At 40.1% G+C, this 23,260-nt stretch overlaps 2 protein-coding genes across 3 annotated transcripts in view; one reads left to right on the top strand and one right to left on the bottom strand.

The window, feature by feature from the left end:
• Positions 1-23,260, top strand: part of TBCD (tubulin folding cofactor D) — a 179,387-nt gene that overhangs the window by 45,808 nt on the left and 110,319 nt on the right. The window lies entirely within an intron of this gene.
• ZNF750 (zinc finger protein 750) lies at positions 775-12,791 on the bottom strand. Its single transcript, XM_077327571.1, has 3 exons — positions 12,520-12,791; positions 4,378-5,960; positions 775-2,497 (listed from the first exon to the last, which is right to left on the bottom strand). Exons 2-3 carry the CDS (start codon positions 5,799-5,801, stop codon positions 1,804-1,806), a joined length of 2,118 nt encoding a protein of 705 aa, XP_077183686.1. The 5' UTR covers positions 5,802-5,960; positions 12,520-12,791; the 3' UTR covers positions 775-1,803.

Below are 23,260 nucleotides of genomic sequence, written 5' to 3'. Positions count from 1 at the left end.
GGATTGGTTTTGCAGCTCTTATGACACACTCAGTGTGCTAGTCTTATTCTTTTTCTGTATATATCAAACTAAAATAGTTGGACAAGATATGAAGTAGAACTTCCTTCACCTTTTCTCTTGCTCTCTTTCTCCTGTCTAATGATCCAGAATAATTCTAAAATCAACTGTTTCATTTATTTTATGTTTACCTTAAATCTCAGCATCTTCCTCAAGATTTACTTTTTTCTGTTTTGTGTATCATCTTCCATCTTCCTCCAGAAACTTTCTTGCATCTCTTTCTTAGCAGTCTTTGGTTCCCCACCTTTCTCAAAGTACTACTTCTTATCAAGCCATTCTAGTTTCACTTTGTACTGCCTTCCACTACCTGCTTGACAACATCTGACTAATCCTCTGTGTTTGATGACATTGTAAGTCCCATGAGCAAGGCTCAGGTTACTTGTTTGCTCTGCTGTGTTCTTAACACTGAAAAATTAATTAGTATTCCTGATGGGGTGGATCCAGCCAGCTTTTCTGTTGATTCAAAAAGGAGGAAGGTTCCCTTGGACTACTCAGAAAGGTTGTGCTTAGCATCATAGGACCTGCATGAACAAAGTTATATGAAACAGGGTAATTGGACAAATTATGTGGCAGAGTATATCATTCCCAGTGTTTGCAGAATAGTCACAAGTTTGTAGCTTTCTTACATGTATACTAATTTGTCTTTACCGTCAGATTTTGATTTTATTCTTCTTTGCAAGACACATAAGAAGACAAAAGTAAACACTATAATGACTATTTTGCAAGTATAATACAAAGCATTTATTGCAAAATGAAATGGAAAATGGGTTTTGGCAAAGGAAAAAAAATAGCATGCCACTGTTTAGTGCTTTAAATTTCATAAGTATGCCAGCAATACCAATAAATCCTTTACCAGCAGTGCTGCTTCTTAATAGGGAACAAAATAAATAACTGTCTGGGTGCTTGATTCCAAAGTTGCTGTCTCGCAAGCAAAAGAGCATTTGATGGAGCATTGCTCCCAGTCTCAAACAATTGGAACTCCTTTGAAAATCCCAGCCCCAAGACTTTAAATAAAACTAGTTAAAGTGTGGCTTAAATAATCCTTATGTGCGAAGACAGTTCAGTTCATTGACAATATTGTACTGTCAATATCCACCGTGGAATCCTTCCACTGTAAATGTTTAAAGCAGTTTCATAATTGTCCATCTTTGTTGCTTTTGAATAAAAAGAATCATTCTTAAGTCATAAAAAGGTTTGCAGAATGTTTCTGCCATTTGACTTCATATAAAATTTATGTTAATATAAATGTTAGCCAGAATTAATGCAAGTTCTCCCAATCCCAGGTATCAAAGTCTTTGAGAACACAGCTGTTGAAAAGCATATGAAATTTTCACACAACTAAATAATAGAGGAATCGACAACCACTTCAAAAAAAAAAGCATGTCTGGAATAAGTCACAACCATATTATGTTACTAATATGTCATGAATAAGAGATTTTTTCTAAGGGTTACATTTTTGGTTATAAAAGCAGATACAAGGCATCCACCATAGTGCACTTAAAAACACAAAATTAAATTTGTTTTTCATTTACATGTACAGGCAGGAAAACCAAGTTATACTCAGCATATTTGGATTATTTTACAACATAAATACAAAATTAAGGGGAGTTTAGAGTTTTATGTTACATTTTGAATCAACCAGACAAATCAGCCACATTGTAAAATAAGAATCAATGCTAGAAAAGTTGGTGTTCTGATCCATAATGCAGTTGGAAGCTGCTTAATAGTATATTAGAAAATTAAATATTATGATACTCTGTTTCTCTTCCTCAGAGTAAACACTCTACTGCAGTCATTTGTTCTTACTTTTTTGGCACCTTGTTGTAGTTTTGCTCCTTCTCTTTGATTGGTCCTTTTTTGTCCTTTTGCTTTTTGACTGCAGTGATTGTCCTGAGTATTCGGAGATTCAGGAGTAGTTTCTGCATATTGAGTAGTGTTCTCCTGATTACTTTTTTCTGAACTTTCCATTTGGACTTTATTAGGACTATAGGCAGCTAACTGACAGAGAGCAACAGCTGCTGTTTGTTTCTGTTCATCACAGTTGTCAATTGTCCTGATTTCCTGAGCTTCTTTCCCTTGCATCTCAGTGAGAGGCTTATTGTAGGAACCCTTGTCCATAAGATTTTTAAAGCTGCATATCTCAGTTGACAATCTTTCATTTTCTGTTGTTAGAGATTCCTGGTTTTCAGCTACATACAGTGAGTTATGTTGTGCTGGTTTTGTGTTACAGCTGTCTTTTACAGAGAGATTCAGGGGCATTTCCTGCAGTTCTTCAAAGTTCTGGGTTTCCACATGAACAGTGTTTGTGAACATATGCTCTTGAACATTGTTTGCATCTGGCTTCTTAGAAAGGTTAAGTGGTGCTATTCCTGTGTCGTCATCAGAATTGGACAGGGCACCCTCATGACCATCACTTGAATGTTCTAGATTTTCATTTTCACTAGAAAGAAGAAAAAACAGTTTTCAGTAGTGAAATTAGACACACTAGAAGTTTTAATAGAATTCATATGCTGTTCAGTTTTGTGACTGCATGGCTACATTATGTTACAATAAAACATATACAATGACCTGATTTGATTGGAAATAAGATACCAGTAGAAAGTGCAACAGGTTGTTTTGTAGACCAGTATGCAAATTAATTAATGCACATACAGGATACATGTTGCTACTATGAGTAATGTTTGCTATGAATATATGAGTGATTTAAGTTTCATTCCTGATAAGCCAGAGGCCATTCACTCCCTGTTTTTTGAACTTTTCATTGTGGTCATGATAAAATAAATTATTGTGTTGTAACCCACCTTAATCTCTTGGGATAAGATGGGTAGGAAATAAGAATAATATTAATGACTGAGGGCTATGGTTGTGCGTTTCAGTTAAAGTACTGTATGTTTAATTTAAATAACCTTAAAAATCAGCACAACAAACATGACAATTATATATATATATATATATATATATATATATATATATACCCACCCCAAACGTGCCAATCCAGTGAAGTTGGTTCCCCTTTTCTTTGAGCTGAAGTGAATCTCTGTTGGTAGAAAAGGGGTGGGGACCACCCTGAAAGGGACTTCCCTTCCACTTTTCTCTCTGCTGTGATTTGCTGGTGCCAAAAGAAAAGGGAGGAATGCCTAGGAAGGGTTAAATGATTGCCAGCCATTTAATCTGTTGGTTTAGTTTCCCCTCTCCCTCTTTTAAGGGGGGGGGAAGGAAACTGAGAGGCTTAATGACTCACAGACACTTAAACAGCTGAGTGACCTAACTGGTCAGCTCTTGGGTTAAGCGGTTGGCAACCATGTAACTTGTTGGTTTCATGTATCCCTGCTTCAAGGGGAGGTGAATGTAACTGAAGGGTTTAATAGTTCTCAGTCAATTAAACCTAACAGCTGGGTGGATCTGCCAGTCAATTGTTGGGTTTAGATGACTGGCAGTCATTTAACCCATTGATTTTGTTTCCCCCTGCCTTGAAGGGGAGTCTAAAATTGAAGGTTTTAATGGCTCACAGCCATTTAAACCCAACAGCACAACATTTAGAGTTGAAAGCCAAGCTGCACAGGGTCCACCAGTCAACTGTTAGTTTAAAATAACTGGCAGCCATTTAACCCTTTGGTTTTTCTCACTTCCCGTCAAAAGGGGGGGGCAAAATCAAAGGTTCAAATGGCTACCAGCCAGCTGACTGGCAGACCCTACGTTGGTTGACTTTCAAGTTTAAATGGCTGATCCTGACTAGCTGAACCTAACTGCCCACAAGTCTGGTAAATATTCGAGGAAGGTACCTTCTGCGAACATCCGTTTACATACTGTGAATTGGCCTGAGTCTGGGCTGAATTTTGGTTTGTGAACAGGTTTGTGCCCATCTCTTAAAATATATATAGCCTACTGTTTGTTAGAAGGTGGGCAGTGTTTTATATGACTAATTTTCCTCAACAAATCCTATTCTTCCATTGCAGAACAGATTAACATTAATTTAACAAAAATAAACATGTCCATTAGGAATCTGTCTGTCTGTGGCTGTATTCCTGGACACACTTAGCCTGTGAGTGATCTCTAACTTAATGGGACTTTTAGATAAACATGCATATCACATAACGCTGTAAATCAAATATATTTCTAAGTATATTCACTTCTAATTAATTTTTTGCTTGCCTGGATTTCTCTGAATCTAGTTCCATGTATGCTCATTGTTACCAGTTGGACATGTAATGAAATATACCCAGAGAATTTTCAGGCAAAGTATCCTAATGGCATGTTTGATGTTTTTATAGAATGGGGGGAGGCGGGGGGAGATAGCTTACAAGATTTTTTTTCTTTTACCTTCTGGGTGTCTTTTCTGTCTCGTCATTTGACAAAGGCTGAGTGGATTGGTCAGTACTTTTTCTCACAGGTCTGAATGCTGTGAAACTTTCTTCTGGTTGTGGTTGATCATACTTGCTAATACTAGTGGAAGCTGACTTGTTGGAAAGATCAAACAACCCTTCACAAGCTTGGCTTGTCTGAGTGAAGTTTGTTGGACTGGGTCTTCCAGGAGACCCTGTTGCTGCACTTCCAGCCCGAGGGCTCATTTTGGCATTTTCTCGTTCATTTTGATCTTCTTTGGAATGGCTTTTGGTATGCAGCAAAGGAACTTCTTTTTCATAATCAGCTGGTTTTTTATGAGAATTCAACAGATGTAACCTGGTGGGGCTTGGAGAAACTGGATATAGCAAGGTTGTTTCCTCCACTAATTGAGAACTTGGATCTCTGTTGATATTTGCCATATGTGGAAGCTTGTAAAATGGTGATTCTGTTGGCCTACAAAATCCATATGGTACTGGGGGATTGGAATGATATTGCTGGAATAATCTGTAGTGTTCATAAATTGCTGGATTTATTGGCTTAGGGAGTGGTCCAGAGTGAGGGAGAAAATGTCTTTGATCTTGAGAGCCATAGACAGAGAGCACTGAACTTTCACACTCGTGAGAGTTACCAGGAAGGAAATAAGGTGCATAGATAGCCAATCCATGCTCATACAATGAAGGTGGATACTCTGGAATAATAGGCTGCATATAAGATGGGATGCCAGCAAAACCTTTTGTGGGTGGAATTTTATGAGTAAAATCTGATGCAATAAGGCTTGAACCTGGTTTCCATGGGTGGTTTGGAGCATGAAATGCTGACTTTGTGTGGAAGGGAGAGCCTTTGTTTGAATCAGAAAGAGATGTCAACTGAGAGATGTTATTACTGTCTTTACTGTGTCGATGCTCTCCTACAGGCACAAAAGCAGAGGGTCTCACAATGCCTTCAAGACTGGTCTGCACATTAGTTGTACTTGCTGCTTCATTACTAACAGGAATTAATTCTTTCTGAATCAATGTTTTTTGCCCATTTACTGATTTACTTATTGCTTGGTTTTGAATGTCCATGTTTTCCTTGGCATCTTCTTTGGCAAAAGCATATTGAGGCTTAGAGTCGAGATTTAAGAGCGCTTTGGTGGAAGTTGGTTTGGCAACGGCATCTGCCTGATTGATCTGTTTAGGCTCCAAGGAACTAGATTTTGAACATTTGATGCTTTGATTGCGATCCTGTTCAGACACTAAAGTAATTGAGTTTTTGCAGAGCCCATATTTCATGTGGTTGAAAAGGTGTGATTTCTCATTGCAAGTAAATGGGCATTGAAAACACTTGTATTTAAATGGCTTTCCTGGAGGCCTTGGAATATAATGAGGTTTTTTTGGCTTACGCTCTTTGATAAGACTCATCTTTCTTCTTCAGTTATTATGTTAAGCTCTCTCCGTTTTCATTTAAATTTATTGATATTTTAAGTTTTCTAGGTTTCCTTCTAATCCAAGTAAGAAGTTCTTGAACTACTGCTATGAAGCCAGTTCTTTTTCTGAAGAGAACAGCACTCTCAACAGGAACTGCAACACAAAAATTAATGTAAACATTAATGTTAGAAATACTATATGCGAGAACCAAAATAAACACTTATTCTCATGCAAATGTTGCCCTGTGAAATTCCATAAGCATCTGGTTCGCCATAGTCAGGAACGTGTGTGCGTGTGTGCATATGTGCGTGCGTGTGTGTGTGCGTGCGTGTGCGTGTGCGTGTGCGTGTGCGTGTGCGTGTGGGGGAGTAAGATCTACCTTGCTGGATCAGGTTGACAGTCCAGTATTCTATTCCCAGTAGTGGTTGAGTAGATGCCTCTGTAAGCAGGAAAGTGAATCTGCTACTCAAATATAATGCTTCTGAACATTGAAGTTCCATTAGCCCATCAGTAACTGATAGAACTAACTTCCCTGAATTTGTCTAACCCCTTTAAAATACCATTTTGATTTTTAACCATCTCCCCATCTTAATGCAAGTGAATTCCAGAAGTTAACAGGGCAGCATAAACACGATATCATTTTTGTCATTCAGTTACATTCATTGCATGACAGTTCTCTCAATCCATTTTGTCTACACTGATGTTATGCTCCTTTGTCCTGCCTCCTCCTGTGTCATCATTTTTAATAACAAAAAACCCCCTAAAGTTTCAGGTGCTTTAAACTTTCCACATAGGAGTGGTGCCCAATCTCCTGAATTTGGTTTCTTCTGTTCCTTTTCCACATCTGCTGTTTTGGAGATGGAATTATCAAAACTGTACCCAAAATTTTTATGTATTTAAAGAGTTACAATATTTGCTGTTTGGCAGTGATTTCAGAATAAGCAGGTGGCAGAAATGACATTCCCCCAGTGCCTTTTAACTGCTCAGGATGCAGTTGTTCTCAAGAAAGTGAATTTGGCCACTGTTGCTCATGACTTGATAACTTCTAGATTGAATTCTCTAGCTCTCTGGGGATGGAAAAAAGGGGGGCAAATACCTTTGAAGCTGCTTTGGAAACCATTCCAATTTTTGTATATATGCTGCCGAAGTGGATTGCCAGAAAGATGGTGATGGCGGAGTAGCACCATTCATTGGCTTTGCTATATTAGCTCTTTAAAAGTGCTTTATTGGACTACTGACCTGTTTGCATCTACATGGAATTAATTGGACTAATTGACTTTGGAACCCTTGCATGTTTCCACAGCAGTAGACCTCCTCAGGTTCTGAAGGTGCTGTGGAAATCTGCATGGTTTTATGTGCAGATGGGCAGGAAAGATCTTTCCAGTTGTTGCCCCGAAGGCACAGGTTGCAGGTCTTTGGAAGGTTTTTGAATCTTTTAGTACATAATCCTGAGGTTCATGGTATCATGCTCTTTATCCTGATGTTGGTTTGATTAATTAGTTGATGTATTTATTAATGTTTTAAGCTATTTCTACTCTTAATGTTTTTTTTAAATAGAACTATGTCAATTTTTATGGAATTGCCTTTTTTCATATCTTCTGCACATTGTTTATATTTGCAGTGAACCGAAGATCTCTTTTGTGAGTTCAAACCCCCTAACACGTCTTATGTTAAGATTTAAAGTTAGTGCAGAATGCACACTAGGGATGTGCATTTGGGTCTATCTGAGCCAAAAATCTGCCTGAAAAATACCTTACTGGTATTTTTTGATAGATTTTTTGATAGATTTAGGACCCTGAGTGTATCTGGGTTTTCTCAGGAAAATGGGAAAAAATCCTGGATATATTTGGGAAATACTGGTTAATTCCAAAAAGAGTGGAGAGGCAGGAGCAGGTCACTCCTGCGTCTCAGCTGTTTGTCAGGCTTCTACTGCAGTCCCTTTAAAGTTTAAAGAATATTGAAACAGACAGCCCAAGGATAAATTGTGCCGGTGGGGAGCAGACTGTTCCTGCTGGCTCAGCTTTGCCCTGGCTTCTCCTGCAGCCCGGTTTAAACTGGGTGTCAAGAAAAACAAGCCTAACGAAGCTGCTCCCGTGGCTCACTTCTCCCTACAGCTTGGTTTAATTTGGACTGCAGGAGAAGCGAGCCCAGCCAGATTTTCCTGTGCCACATACACATTGCTCCTGGCAGCACAGCTGCTCCTAGGCTCACTTCTACTGTATCCCAGTTTAAACTGGACTACGTAAGAAGTGATCCCAGCCAGGATCTTCTGTGTGCTCTGTGCAGTACTGGGGCTTGCTTCTCCTGCTGCCCATTTAAAACCAGACTGCAGGAGAAGCGAGGCTTCTGTTCTGCTGGGATCAGTGTGCTCTGTACGGTACAGCAGTTCATGGGGCTCCCACCTCCTGCAGCCTGGTTTAAAGTAGAATGCAGGAGAACTGAGCTGGGTTGCAGGAAAAATCAAGGTAGCCCAAGGAGCTGGCCTAATTATTTTTAAAACTTTTTTTTTTATCTATTGGACCAGGAACAAAACTGGGATTTTTGAAAAATTCCAAATTTGAATACTGTACTGGTATTTTGATCTGGGATTTTTCAGAAATCCCAAAATGTTTTCAGGTCTAATAGAGCCAAACAGAAAAAATGTCAGTAAAATGTTATTTGCATACCCATAGCACACACTCGAACAAAGAATCTTTCTCATTTTGTTGTTCACTCACTTCCATTCCTAAAGAATTCCTTGTAACCTTCTTTAGGTTTCACTACCCAGAATAATATATTGACACCTACAAATCTGGTTATCTCATTACTCACATTTAAAATCACAGATTCTAAACATATGGAAGGTGACACTAATACAGAAGAATTTCATATCTTGCAAACATAACTGCCTTAAGGGGGGGAAACCCTAGGTCTGGAGATGCACTCCTAATTAACTGACCCAAAGTTCAGGAGTGCCTATTACCGGCTTTTTCAGTTGACTTAATTAAAGAGAGCTTGGTGAAACAACAGTGAAGGAACAGCCACTGAGGATGTGACTAGGAAAAGATGAAAGCAGAGCGAGAGGGAACAGAAGGTGGTTGACAAGTAGGAGAGAGGCAGGGCCTGGCAGTAGCAGAGGCTTGAGGGCAATCCGGTCCAGCCAGTTGGGGAAAGAGGAAGAGATTCCTTGCTGGGGAGAAGTAGGGTGGAGTGGGATTGACTCCATCCTGGAGAGCTGACCCAGCTCCACTAGAGAGCAAACAAGCTTTTAAAGCAGCCTAAGCAAGTATTTAATACCCACCTGTGTGAATGACTTTTAACACCCCATAATGATCCAGGATTTAAGTGCTTAAAGTAGCACACCCTGCCCCCAATTTCTCATTTTGCCAAATAAGTTTAGCTATAAAGGCAAATAGCTATAAGAAATGGTCTATAGCGACATAGCTTTTTGTTTGTTTAGTTAGTTATAGCATGTGTTCTTAGCAGACTGCAACATTAGCTGTAAATCTGAGTTTAAAAAAACACCAATTGATTTTATAGGGACATGTGATCCTCTTGCTTTCTCTTAAAAGCGAAACAAGTGGATACTTTTTAAATACAGGTTTGGTGATTTTTCTCGACAGATAAGTCAGATGGGCCTGTATTGACTTGTTCCATTATGTTCTCTGATTCTGAAGGCGTGAGAATCTCTGAGAGTCATGTTCTCATGATTTTGCAGGATGTGTTATGGCAGAGATCTAAAAAGTGATGATTTCATTATGAACTGTAAGCACCATTATCAAAATGATGACTGTTGCAAAACCACATACTGTATCTGAGTTACCCGAAACTACGGTAATGCTACTTGTTACATTACTAGTCTTGAAGGGATATTTATGTGTGTTAAAAAAAAAAGGTTGGCAACGGTTACTGTTTAAAATGTGAATGTTAGTATTTTTAGACTGATAGGATTGTAAGTGATAAAATAATAGTAATAGGGCATTTAAATATGAATATATTTATTTAAAGCATGACCCTGCTTAGGTGTCCTAACTTCATCATATATTTCCTATCCCTTATAATTTAGGTATTATCCTAGGAACACTCAGTGTAGTTAATTTGGTAATCTTGGCTGATTTGTTTCTGCGTTACAATGGACTAACTGAGGTATTCTTCTGCAAGTAACTAACCAGTTGAGATTTTGCTTAAAGCATCCTTTACTTAGTATTTTCCATCAAGCAACAAGAAGCTAATTCTTGTGGTTTCTGATGTAGGCTTGCCCCAAATAACCCTCAGTGGAACTTTTACTCCCCTTCTTGTTTTAGCAAACCCTTGAACCTGTTTTTGCAATTCTTCTCAAGTTTCAAAAGCAAGTTTCAAAATGTAGCACTTGAGGTTGCTTGAGAAAAGCCCTGTGGCCCTTAGTTGTGCAGTTCCTTGTGTCCCAGCCATATAACCAATTTTGGTTACTTAGTTTGTCAAATTTAGGGGGGATTTTGCGGCATACATAAAATGCACAAATTTCAGGCAACATTGTTAATACTTTTATAGCTTGGAGTAAAATGGCATTTTAAAACAAAATTTCTCAAAGTTTCAGTTTAAATTTGTAGGAAGACTTGTAAATGTTGGTGAGTTCAGTTTTTACCTATTATACCTTTGTACTGACTTTTAAGTCTCAAGGCAAATAATGCTCGAAGTTACTGTTGTCACAACAAACTGCCCTCTGGTTTATCCAGTTCTGGCTATGTTCACCAACAGTTTGAATTTGTATTCAGACAAAAATACAAGAACATTTCTTCATTATTTAATAGACATTTCATTTGTCCAGCTAATATGCTAGGTGTTCTGTTGCTTTAGCATGTAGAAATAGTTTCACATTTCTAAAAAATTAAAATTTGCACTGCAGGACATCACAATTTTCTCTTGAGGAACAAAGATGACTGAACCATGAGTGTGTTTCAGGTGTATATTAACTTCAAGAATGTATAAAAAATAAAACTCTAATTTCTATGCCTTACTCTAGGGCTGTGTGAATTTTTTTGAGGACGGGTTCTATTCTTTATAGCTCAGTTTCCCAGATATGACTGAGGAGATGGCTTTCTGGCTAGCAGAATGCTCAATAATCAAACCCTTTTGTAATTATTAGTTTCATTGCTAAGTTTTCAAATAATAAAGGGCAAGCATTGCATAAAAATTAACTATTCAGCTGTAATCCTATGCACATTTACTTTGTTGTAAGCACCATTTCAATCAGTAGGATTAGTTGTTGAATGAGCATACATTTGATGAGGTTTTTATGCTTCTACTTTTAATATAAGGAATTCATTAGGATGGTATGTGGAAGCTTCTACAGTAAAATGCACATTGTATTTTTTTGTAAGGGAAGCCTGGATGAGTTTACTTAGATAAATATGAACGAACAGATTTTTCTGATTCCCTCCCCCGTCCCCATATTGTTACTTATCTGAATTAGACTAAGTGTGGTTATACTTAGCAGCTGACACAGATTCACACCTTGTCATGACAGTAAGGAGTTTCATTTGACAACCAGTTTTCTTTTTTACCTTAAAGATGAAAATAGGGACGGTTCTGTATTTTGTCATTGTGAAAAGTATTCATTGTTGCAATGGTTTGCTAAATAGGGGCCTTCTGTATAAGACTTAAAGGGGCAGTTTCAAAATAATTTTACCTGCAGACAGTGGTATAATTATCTTGCTTAATAGGTCATCACTATGGATGGCTACACAATCATATTAATACGCACATGCTCAGTTGCTGTTGCAGCATTCTTTTTGGTGATATTGATCTGGCTGTCAGAGAGTCCTTACTGGGGTGGAGCATATTTTGAAGGGCAAGCTGTGATTAAAATATTGTGATGTGGCATTATTGCATAACTCAGAATCATGTCATTGTCCCCTCTCCAGCATTTTTCAAGAACAAGACTTGTGAGTTTTATGCCAGTTGAGATTTCCCCGTGATTAACCCTCCTCTCTACTGAACTTTTAATTTCTACAGTTTTCATTGTATATAAATTAGAGGAAGGAGTTTAAATGAGCAAAAGGATAAATATCTATAGCCATTTAGAGCAGATGGTAGAAAAATAAATTAAAGTTTACAAATAGCTGGTAGGCAAACATTTGCTCCCCTCCCAAATTTCTAACAATGACATTTTTGTTCTAAATACCTTCAAATTATCCTTTTGGGGAAGTGTAAATTAATATTGAAGCCTTTATTTTTCCTCAGCCTTTAATAAAATAAAGACTTTTTCATCCACTGAAAAAACATCATTTTGATAAATATAATAATTGAAGTGTGTAGTACTCTCCCCAGTTTGTGTAAAGTTTAGAAAGCCTTGAAAGTGTTTGACATCTTATTTATATGAATCCTTAAGGAGAGCTACAGAATCAAATAGAACAAATCATAACAAGCTAAATGAGGAAGCTAATATATAAAGATTTAAATTAAAAATAAAATTAGAGCTTCTTAATAGAGATGTAACCACGAATGTGCCAGTGATAATACTTTGAAAAACATACGAGTGAACTGAAATAACCCAAACCATTTTTACCGATTAAAAAAGTGATTTTATTTTTCTTTATCTCTTGTGAAATCTCTGGTAATAGGAGTTACATCTCTTACAAGGAAAGCAAAGTTCAAGGGAAGCACAATAAAAAAAAACCTAATTGGCAGACGTTCACTGCACTAGTTGCCTTTTTTTAAAATAAAAAGTTGCTGGTTTTTAGAGTCCACTTACCTGTGAGTCTGGCAGCTGAAGTCCAAGTTATTTAAGGCTGTTAAACTGTTGCTGTCAGTGTTGAGAGAGAAGTACCTGTTTGCTGTTTGATTGCTAAGTGAAACTAAAGGAGGCTGTTTCAATGGGCGGGACTTAAAAGTGTAGGAGTTGAGCCCTGAGGGTGTAGAGATGCACCTGATATTACTTAAGCCTGAAGCTACAGTTCATGTGTTTCCATCCACTGCCTTATATTTGATGTTACCTCAGCATCTGAACTGTGAAGCCGAACACTTGTCATGTTTGTGCCCTCTAACAAGCAAGTTTTTGTTTCTCCCACTGAGTTGTTAATCTCCTGTCAAGGGGACACAGTACAGGCATGTTCCTTCATTTTAAGTCCTCTTAAATAATTTCTAAGTGAGACACAGATTGTAATGACCACTTTAAAGGGCCATAAAACAGTAGAAGAAATTGCAGGCTGCAACATATGGCACTACTTGATTAGGTTTTTCTGGCCTGGATTGTTCTGTGAGACTGTGAGAATACCCGTGTGCTGCCACCTTCTCCCCCCACCCTTCCTGCCAGTGTTTTTGTCCTCATGATAACTTCTGTCTGGGAATGGCAGGACTGAATTAACCCAAGATGACTTGCTGTAGAAACGTGCCAAAGCTTGCCAGAAGTGAGCGGCCAGATATTTAGTAAATGGGAAAGAGTCATCTTGGTAGGAGTTTGATTTTCACTATCTACATAGCTTCTCCCTTCACAGCTTGACTTTCCAGATGCAACGGACCCTCCATGAAAATAAACTGACAGTATTACTACCAGATGACTTTGCATTACGTGTGTGTGGGTGGTAGTTTAATGTTGTAAGTAATTGTTCAGATGGTGAGTGCCCATCCCGTGCTCTGCTTGACCATTCACTCCCTCTTTCCCCTCCCCGTTGCCGATTTTTCTTGATTTCTGTGCTGCAGTGGAGCAAACCCAGCCAGTTGATTTTCTTACACCAAGGACAGAACCACAAGCATAACCTCCGTGGTGCAATTTTGAGGAGCTCTTTTCCTGTTCCACCCCGTCATCATTGGTGATGTGCTTATGTAAATACAGCTAGACACAACTGACCCCATGAGTGCTGGGTTAAAATTGGTTGTAATTGCTGAATAATGAAGGCAAGGCAGGAGTGTTTGTGTTGACTTTCTGATCATTTTACTTTTAAAAAAACTACCTGGAGATAAAATAGTATTCTACTGTACTAAGTGAAGATTTTTAATGTGAAATTATTTTTAAACGTTTATTTCCAAAAAGTAGGTTTCTTAATGTTGGGCTTAGATAAAGGAGATGATTGAGCAAGGTGGCTGTTATTTTACATTTAAGTATGTTTGTATTATTAGTATACCCAGCACAGAGACAGGATCAATTGAACTGGAAATGCCTTATTTAGGGGGAAATGCCAATTTGCAGCAACTCTTTTTTTCAGGGCATAGAACAGTAGCTATAATTCTGTGCTTTCCCTTGAGGCAAAGGGCATCTAAATCTCTGCCAAAAAGAGGAGATATTTGCACAGAGGTAGGTATGGGAAAGAGTGTGGACTGTCTTACTAAGGCAGCTTGTTTGATGCTCCCTCATCTAGATCCAGCACACAGCTGACTAACTTGTATCAGATTGGGCATAATGGGGAGTCCTTTTCTAGAAACACATGCCATTGAAAGTAATGGATGAAATCTGCTGTTAGATATGCATCTGGATGTCACCTATCAGCTTTATGTGACTTAGTAGGAAGGGCATCTAGATGTCCATCTCACTTTGCATTCTGCTGCCAGCAGTCATATAGAACTTCACATAACTAGAAGTAGGTCAATATGAAAATCTTGCCATGCAGTTCTGAAGCTGCTAGTAGTGTGGCAAGCCAGGAAATGTGGGCTTTGGCAGTGGAGCACGTTCCTCCCCATGCCTTGGAATGAGGACATTGTGATGGCTTCATTTGCCTACAATATCTCATTTAAGACCACAGTTGATGTCAGCACTATGTAGTGCTGGGGAAAGGCAGGATGCCAGGCAGGGTACTGATATATCAATCCCCATTCACTAACATCTGAGCTTTCACAAGTTTCTCACTAATCAAACTAGCTGCAAAAAATAGTTTGGCACGGACAAACCAGAGCTTTCTGGGCATTATGATCCATTATGCCACTTGCTTGGGCCAAGGAGGTTTGAGGGCTGTCATCAGTCAATGATTCCATCACTCTTCTTCATGTGTGGGCTCCTATCATCAAATCTCCTGTCTCTGTGAGGAGCAGCCTTGACCAACCGTATCTGCATATTGTCATCTGCTTTATTCCCACAGTGGTCTGAGGAGGAGGTGCTCCCAGGAAGAGCTTGTTTTCTGCCCCAAAGCCCTGCACCAGTGGCATATTCGCCCTCTGGCGTGGACATCAGGTTTAGTTCAAGTGAACCTGTTTGTTTGTTTTAGAGTGACATATTAACATGTGGAAGCCTGCCCTTGCTGAGGGTGTAAGTAGCTTTGTTCAAATTTATTTGTAAGGCAGCTTGAAAACCTAAATGATGGGAAGGAGACAAACATTTTTAAATGAATAGATATATTTAATTATGTATTTTACCTGGAAGTACTCAAATGTACAGGGTTTTTTTTTTTTTAGGTACTTTTGATTCTTAGCAGACTGAAGGATTCCTATCGTTCCAGACTAACATCCTGTCTTAAGCCAGGGGGCCTATATTTTATGCCTGTTTGATGATGAATGAGAATTAAATAAAACATGCTGCCCAATTAGATTGATGGGAGAAACAGGTACATTTCTACTAGCCATTTCCCTGCTGTCTTCTAAAGTCCTTGATAATAGGTAGACTAGCTCTTGTGTACGCCTTGCAGCCATCGCATCTGATTCAATTATAACATTAAACAGTCAAAGTCTCCATGTGTGTTATAACCTCATCAAATATCTTCAGTGTCCTGTCTTTCCTGGCCCACCATCATCTAGCTGTCTAATTGGTCCAGGGCCCTGGGTTTGCCTCCCTGTAAGTTGGAGGAAGTCTCCTTAGGGGGTTATTGGATTTATCCCACTATATGTATATCTTCACATACTGGTTTTAGATAGGGTACATTGGCCTGGCATTGGTTTTCCCATTTCGTAACTACTTGGCCAGCAAAATCCTTAATACCTATAATGTATCATTGTCTTGGGTTCACAGTAGAATGTTTACGTGAAGCCCCTGTTCCACTGTTACCTTCTGCCAGTGGGTGAAGACTGTTTTTGTTTGGCATTCCTTTATTGACCTGCCTTCCTTTTTAAAATTGTTATTATATATGGTTTTTTAAAGAAGTTGGCTTCATTTCCTCCCATCTGTTCACTGCCTTGAGCATACTAATTGGGTGTAATTGGGTGAAAAAATAGGATAACAATGTTTTAAATAAAATAAATTCTTAGTCATTCTTTTTAACTTTATAATTTAAACATTTTATTGTAGGACTATGATGATTTGCTGGTCTTTGACCACAAAATGAATTCTACTCTGTTTTAGTAATTCTTCCCTGATTTGAACCAAAAACTTCACCGAAGCTAGCTAGAAGACTCCCCAGGCTACAGAGGTGCTGCTGGAATACTGCATACTGGATGCCTCAAGCTCAGAAAGGTTGGAGGGCTGCACTTTCTTCCAGCAAGGTCCAGGGTATACCCATCATTTGTGTCCTCATCACTGGTTTTGATAGGGCGCAGCAGTAGTACAACTGATTAGCTTCTAAAAATCTTCATGATCTAAAACCTTCTTATGATGATTTCAAAGGGGTGACTGTATTAGCTTGTTCTAGGAAAAGTGGCACCAACATGCTGCTGTTTTGCCTTCAAAATCCTCTCATATGAGAATATTGCTACTCCCCATCCTACCAACCTTAAATATCTTTGTTTTCCAGGTATCCTTTTCTGTTGACTAGAACTACCTCTGGTCTATCCCCTTAGCTTCTAGTGTTGGTAAATTATAAATTCCACGTTGCTCTGGCATCTGTGCTACTAATTTTAAATGGATTGCCGGAGAAGCTGTTTAGGCAAACTGCAGCAAGCACTGTTAGGCCAGCCCCTTTGATTTAATTAGGTGTTGCTTTCTAGCCCTGAAGATGGATTGGTAATATTTTTAAGGTGCTTGGTGCAGGGGTGCTAAGGGCTACATTTGGGAACCTTATATTTACCAGCCCTTCTCCCAGTGCTGTGAAAATGGCCTGCTTTAGTTTTCTGTTCTTGCCCTGGTGAATCTGAAGGAAGCTGTGGTAGTGATGTTGGCCCCTAGGCATGATCCTGGTGCAGCAAAGAGCTTATTAAAACCCAACCACTCCCTGGAAATGATTGCTGCTGGGCAGACCTGCTCAACTGGGCTGAAGCTGAAGTAGAGCACAACGAGCAAGTGCAGCAGGCATTGCATTAATAAACTGGAGGCAGTGGAGTAAAATACCTGGATCTGCAAGTTGAGGGCACAGAGCCTTGGAGACAGGATGCTGCTCGTTTTCTTCATTAATGGATATAGCTGGTCAAATTGACCTAGCAAACTGGTACCTGTTTATCGTTGTTTCTGTTGTACTTCTGTTGTACAATTATTGCGTACCTGTAGATCAATCACCTGATGGGTGAACCTTTCGAAAGGGGCAAAACACAATGTTCACATTGGAGACACTGTAATTCCTGGGTTGATCCAGCTCTAACCTGGGTGGGCCAGGCTGGCCTGAATTCATCAGATCTTGGGAGGTAAACAGGGTCGGCTCTGGCTAGTATTTGGATCAGAGACAACCAAGAAATAGCAGGGTTGCCATCCAGAGGCAGGTAATGGTTTATCTCTTGCCTTGAAAATACCATGGATTCACCGTACGTTGGCTGTGACTTGATGGCACTCGATTGAAAGGACTGACGCCAATATATTCTGGAATGCAATTTCATTCCAAAAGTGATCTCGTAGTATTTGCCCATTCCACCCTGTGCTCTCATGTTAGATAGAAAAATATGTATAAAGTGCTCTAATCAATATTTCCACTCAAATTGTGAAAGATCATAAATTTCTGTCTTTGCACCTGCCTTGGAGGGGCAAGTAGTCATGGGCCTTCTGCTAAATCACAACTACAATAACATATTGGATTTATCAATAAGCAATTGTTCCTTTTCACTCCTTTAATTTGAGAAAAAGTATTGAAAACAAGCAGGGAGGCTTACGCAGAAGACTGAATCCTCACTTTAGTACTTTGTGTGAAATATGTAGCTGGAACCATTTTAAGCACGGGCATGGCTCTGAATCTGCAAGAATTCTGCATTGTCTGCTCTCAAATGTCCTCTTTCAGTACTGCTGCTTGCACAACTGTTGATTAATATTTAACACCCTTTCAAAGCATCCTTTTGTCCTGCTTAATGTCTTCAAATCCTTCCATTGGTAATATTTTACAAGTCTGGACGAGTTGACTGGACAATACTCTCTGCGTTTTCTAGGGTGTAAAAGGGCTTTCTTTACAGAGGAAATTAGTGCAGTCTGAAGTTTGATACATTTTAAACATCTGACTCATGGAAGATAGGAGTTAACAGCAGTGGGTAGAGCACTCTTACATTTCACTAAGACTTCCTGCTGGCTAATTTATGAATTACATGTTGGCCTAGCCTACTATTTACGGCTGCTGCTATTCCATAGTAGTTGAGAAAGAGAAGTGCACTGTATCCTGTGGGGAGACTGAATAAAAATGCAGATATTTTTAGGCATTAGGTAGCCAGCAGTAATCCGTTGCATGTTTTAGCAGATCAGCAGCAGCTTTTGAGGGTCTTCAGCTGAGATTCATACTAGTGCTGCTATCTAATTTCATTAATATAGCAACATCTTTGGTGGTCTTACACCTCTGTGGGCACAACTATTGTTTTTGAATGGTCCTGTCCTGTGTATTTAGTTGTGCAACAAATGCTTGATTTTTTTCTTCCAGATCTGAAGTGTGGTTGGTTATGATATTTAGGTGGCCTCCTTCACAGTGAGAGAGTATCCAATTGACAATCCAGTTCAGTGCCTTAAACACTGAAATGGTTTCTAAATTTCTGAATCTTTAAATCTGAAAATACAGTAGGTGGTTCTGTCCACTGAGTCTTTCAATAAAGATGTAATTTTTTATTCTTTAAACACTAACAAGCTCACATTTCCAAAGTGGAAAGCACACATGAACTTGAGTATTTCACCCAAAAAGGAGTTTCAGGATTGGGATGGGTGTGAATAAGAAGAAGAGTTGGTTCTTCTGTGTGGTTCTTCTATGACCCATTATGCACGGGCGCCGAAACAGCGATTTCAGGTCACATGGAAAACGCGGAGGGGGAAGAAGCGAAGCAAACCGCTTATGCACGGGACGGGATGCAACGGCGGCAAAACCCAGAGTAACCGATTATGCACGCGGCGATCCCGGCGCCGCTTCTGGCTGCGCCCCGGTCACCCGGAAGCTGCGCTTTCTTCCGTGTTTCACTAACGCGGCTTTTTCAGTGGCATGCATCGAATCTGCGGCCGGTTGCAGCCAGCACCATGCGTTATCGGTGATTTTAGTCACCACCATTCCACCCCGAATGTGCATAATGGGCCAATGTGTGGCCAAAGCAGTGAATGCAGCTAATCTCTCTCTAGGCTTGTATTGAATTGGTAGCATGAGAGCAAGAAGGTGCTATGGGGTCAGTCTGACAATAACTGCAAGGGATAGGAGGTACTAACCATGCATTGCTTTGTGCATTTGGTGCAGTATTCAGAGCTTTAGCTAACTACTGCTGCTGAGTCTTGGTGGCATGAAACAGAGCCCAACAGGCAGTAACTTGCCTTAAGTGCAGAAGGAATAAGTCTCAAGCTATCGATGGCAAGCACAACTATTTATTTCAATAAAGGATAATGTCCCAAAATTATCAAACCAAAATTAAAACGGACTCCTAGGTATTCAGTAACCTCAGGTATGCAGATGATACCACTCTAATGGCAGAAAGTGAAGAGGAACTAAAGAGCCTCTTGATGCGGGTGAAGGAGGAGAGTGCAAAAGTTGGCTTGAAACTCAACATCAAGAAAATGAAGATCATGGCATCCGGCCCTCTCAATTCCTGGCAAAGAAATGGAGGTAGTGACAGATTTTATTTTCCTGGGCTCCAAGATATGGGGACTGCAGCAAAGAAATTAAAAGACGCTTGATCCTGGGGAGGAAAGCTATGGCAAATCTAGACCGCATGCTAAAAAGCAGAGACATCACCCTGCCAAATGGACTTTGAGGAATGGTAGAGGACAGAAAGGCCTGAAGGATCACTGTCCATGGGTCGCGATGGGTTGGACACAAGTTAGCACCTAACAACAACAACAACTGGTATTCGGTTTTTGATGCCTTCATCAGTGATACTATAAGTATGTAAAAGAACATACAATACGTGAGCATATTGTCTCCATGCAAAATATAAGCTATATTTAATCTGTACACCGCCCATGGCGCCACGGACTAAATAATACAGTAAGGAGTTCTGGGGCGGGATGTGTCCAGGATGAGGAAGGGTCCAGATTGGACCCTTGCTCATGACAGACAATCAGAGGGACGCGCCTGCCGATTGGTCCCTCTGATTCCCAGCCCCAGCAACTGCGAGCCGCACACAGCGCGGCTCGCAGTTGCTCCTGGCCTGACGCGGTGAGAGGCGCAAAGCGCCTCTCGCCGCGTCAGGCCGCCGCCCGACTCTCCGTCCCATCTGCGCCGCCATCTCCGCCGCCGAGAGGGGACTCTCCCTTCTGTCTCCGCCGCTGTCTCTGCTGCCGAGAGGGGACTCTCCCTTCTGTCTCCGCCACCGTCTCTGCTGCCGAGAGGGGACTCTCCCTTCCGTCTCCGCCGCCATTTTAACCGTTCTTCTCTTCGATCCCGCCTGCCAAGGACCGCTCGCCCTGCCCTGCCCCCCCCCTCCGGCAGCTAAGCTCGCTAAGCCCCTGGCTGGGCTTGCCGAGGAGCTGGCCCACTTCAACGCTGTCGCCGAGGAGCGGCCCGCCCACCGCGAATAGACCCTCGCCCGCTGCAAGCGGCACCGCAGCAGCGCCCGGGGCGGTGAGCGGCACGCCGCGAATGCAGATTTCCTCGACGAGCACAGCTACCACCTTCATGATGAACACTTTCACTCTCCCACCCTCTCCGCTCCATCTGCAGCCTCATCTGTCATAGCTACTCAGAAAGCAATGCTTGGAGACACAAGACAGATAGAATACTTTATTGCTGACCTTCATAGGACCTGGGCAAGTATGTGAAAAAGCTGTTTTGGGGGCTGAGTTGACCACCCAGATGGAAGTCAGAGAAGTCTGCATCCTCCATTTGTTGACATCCATTTCCGGCATGGCTCCCTATTGGGAAAGCCTAGCGCCCATTGTATTTCCTCATACAATGGGCTTTGCCTCTAGTACATAAATAAATAAATATATACTTTAATGTTATAAATGAATCCTTTTCAATTGTAGAAATGTATCAAATGATATCGACCTTAAAAATAAATGGTATTATATGTTTATAATATAAAATGATGTAAAATAATGTAGTGAGTCTTAATTAAATAAATAAATTTTACCTTCTAAATTCTTTATTATGATATATTCTATATGTGATATCTGAAATTAGATTATTCACTCGTAGAATTTATTTCATGGGCTAATTCTATACATCAGGGGTAGTCAACCTGTGGTCCTCCAGATGTTCATGGACTACAATTCCCATGAACCCCTGCCAGCAAACCCCTGTCCATGAACATCTGGAGGACCACAGGTTGACTACCTCTGCTATACATGATACTATTAAATTTGAATATAATTTCCATTTAACCACTATTTCTTTTTTGGACATGTATGTACATAAAAATCATGACCATCAATTATATTTTTTAAACATTTACATAATATCATTTATTTTTAAGGTTGTATATGGGCATTTCAACCCACCTACCCCTCTCAAGAGCCTCTTGTGGCGCAGAGTGGTAAGGCAGCAGAAATGCAGTCTGAAAGCTCTGCCCATGAGGCTGGGAGTTCAATCCCAGCAGCCGGCTCAAGGTTGACTCAGCCTTCCATCCTTCTGAGGTCGGTAAAATGAGTATCCAGCTTGCTGGCGGGTAAACGGTAATGACTGGGGAAGGCACTGGCAAACCACCCTGTATTGAGTCTGCCAAGAAAACGCTGGAGGGTGTCACCCCAAGGGTCAGGCATGACCCGGTGCTTGCACAGTGGATGCCTTTACCTTTATTTGCCCCTCTCAAAATGTCCAGTGATGGGCCTGGAGTGGATGGGAAAGGGAGGGACCCCAAGTGGTTATGTACTTCCCAACTATGCTTCCCAACCATATTCTGCATGATCGCGCCAGTTGTGGGGTGTCTTGAAGCCTGAAGAACGTTTCATGGATTTCTTGATGATAAAAAAGTTGAGAAATACTGCCTTAGGCTGTGGTTGCAAGGTTTCAGAAAATTCAGGGAGGGGGATTCTCCCACAGTGCGTAGTTAAACACAGTTCTACAAAATTCAGAAGGCCTTGTGCAAGTAATTATAAGTTTTTGTGTGTTTCTCTAATGATACAGGATAAGTTCATTTGTGCTAGTATACTCAGTACCCTTGCATAGTGCATTAACATCTAAAAGAAGCATACTTTCTCTGTTCTGTGTACTACATATCTGTGAGTTTAATTAGCTGGATCAATCTAGTTTAGTCCTTCCCATTTTTACAACTTAGTTTTTCAGTGATTGTACCTCTGGTATACAAAATGTTCCCTTTTTAGATATAAGCAGCAATATTTGTCTAAGTTGATTGCATAATCATCTGACTTTTTCATACATGTCTTTAACACAGAAGTATCTTTGTCCATTAGTTTGGTATAATTCAGCTAAGGAAGGATGCTTCTTTAAAAATTAGAATGTAGTCCAGCTAATAATAAGACAGGGCCCCCCAACATGGCATCTGCCAAGTGGGATAAAGATGATTGAAAGTAGCTTACATAAGATACAAAAAGAGATCGATGTTGATGGTTTATTATCATAAAGTCCAAATATTCCTTCAGTATACCTACCTATAGCAGAACTAGAGCAATAGAAGAAGTGATTATTATCTCGATATTAATCAGGTCACTTGCAGCTCCAGTCATGTGGTTATTTGTGTATTTGAGCCACAGCTTTTTTAAATGTCCACTCACAGCTGTCCACTCACAGGGAACTCTGTGAATCTCAAGAAAGGAGACAAGAGGTAGTGTGCCCCACCGACTGACTTAATTTTTCCTATAAAGCACTCAAGGTAGCTAAACAGAATAAAAATAATTTATAATACAAATAAAGAAGAATGTAGATAAGCCAGTAAATGCTACCATATCTATGCTGAAACTTATCTACTGAGGTGGTAATGATGGTAGGTAGTCTGTCATTAAAAGGCAGACATTTCTCCTGTCCTTTTGGATCTGAAAAGCTAATAGAGGAGAGTTACATATATTTTTATATACATGGCTAGAGGTAAGGAAATATTGATAGGCCTCCTTTTTTGTATTGTTAATTATCACTGAATCTCTTGAACTGTGTTCTACTCAAGAGACCCTTTATTTTGATGTGGAATTGCTCCTTGTGAGCTCTGACTCTTCCTTGGGGTTAGAAATGTTGTGACTGCAGTTTGACACCTCTCATTTTTGTTTCCCAAGGCAAAGTCTTCTGTCATGATGGATAGAGCATTGTGTCTACACTTTATACAAAATCAGCCTTTCCCCCTATTAAGTTTAAGGTAGAACAAACAACATA

Source organism: Paroedura picta, chromosome 3 (assembly GCF_049243985.1).
Source record: "Paroedura picta isolate Pp20150507F chromosome 3, Ppicta_v3.0, whole genome shotgun sequence".
NCBI classification, from domain to species: Eukaryota; Metazoa; Chordata; class Lepidosauria; order Squamata; family Gekkonidae; genus Paroedura; species Paroedura picta.
Note: the sequence above shows the minus strand (reverse complement) of the source record. Positions and strands in the feature narration are given on the sequence as shown.

Bases quoted from the DNA above. Each gene is read 5' to 3' on its own strand.
- ZNF750 (XM_077327571.1), bottom strand. From the start codon at position 5,801: ATGAGTCTTATCAAAGAGCGTAAGCCAAAAAAACCTCATTATATTCCA. The intron at 2,498-4,377 runs GTAAAAGAAAAA...TCTTCTTTCTAG, and splicing joins ACAGAAAAGACACCCAGAAG to TGAAAATGAAAATCTAGAAC.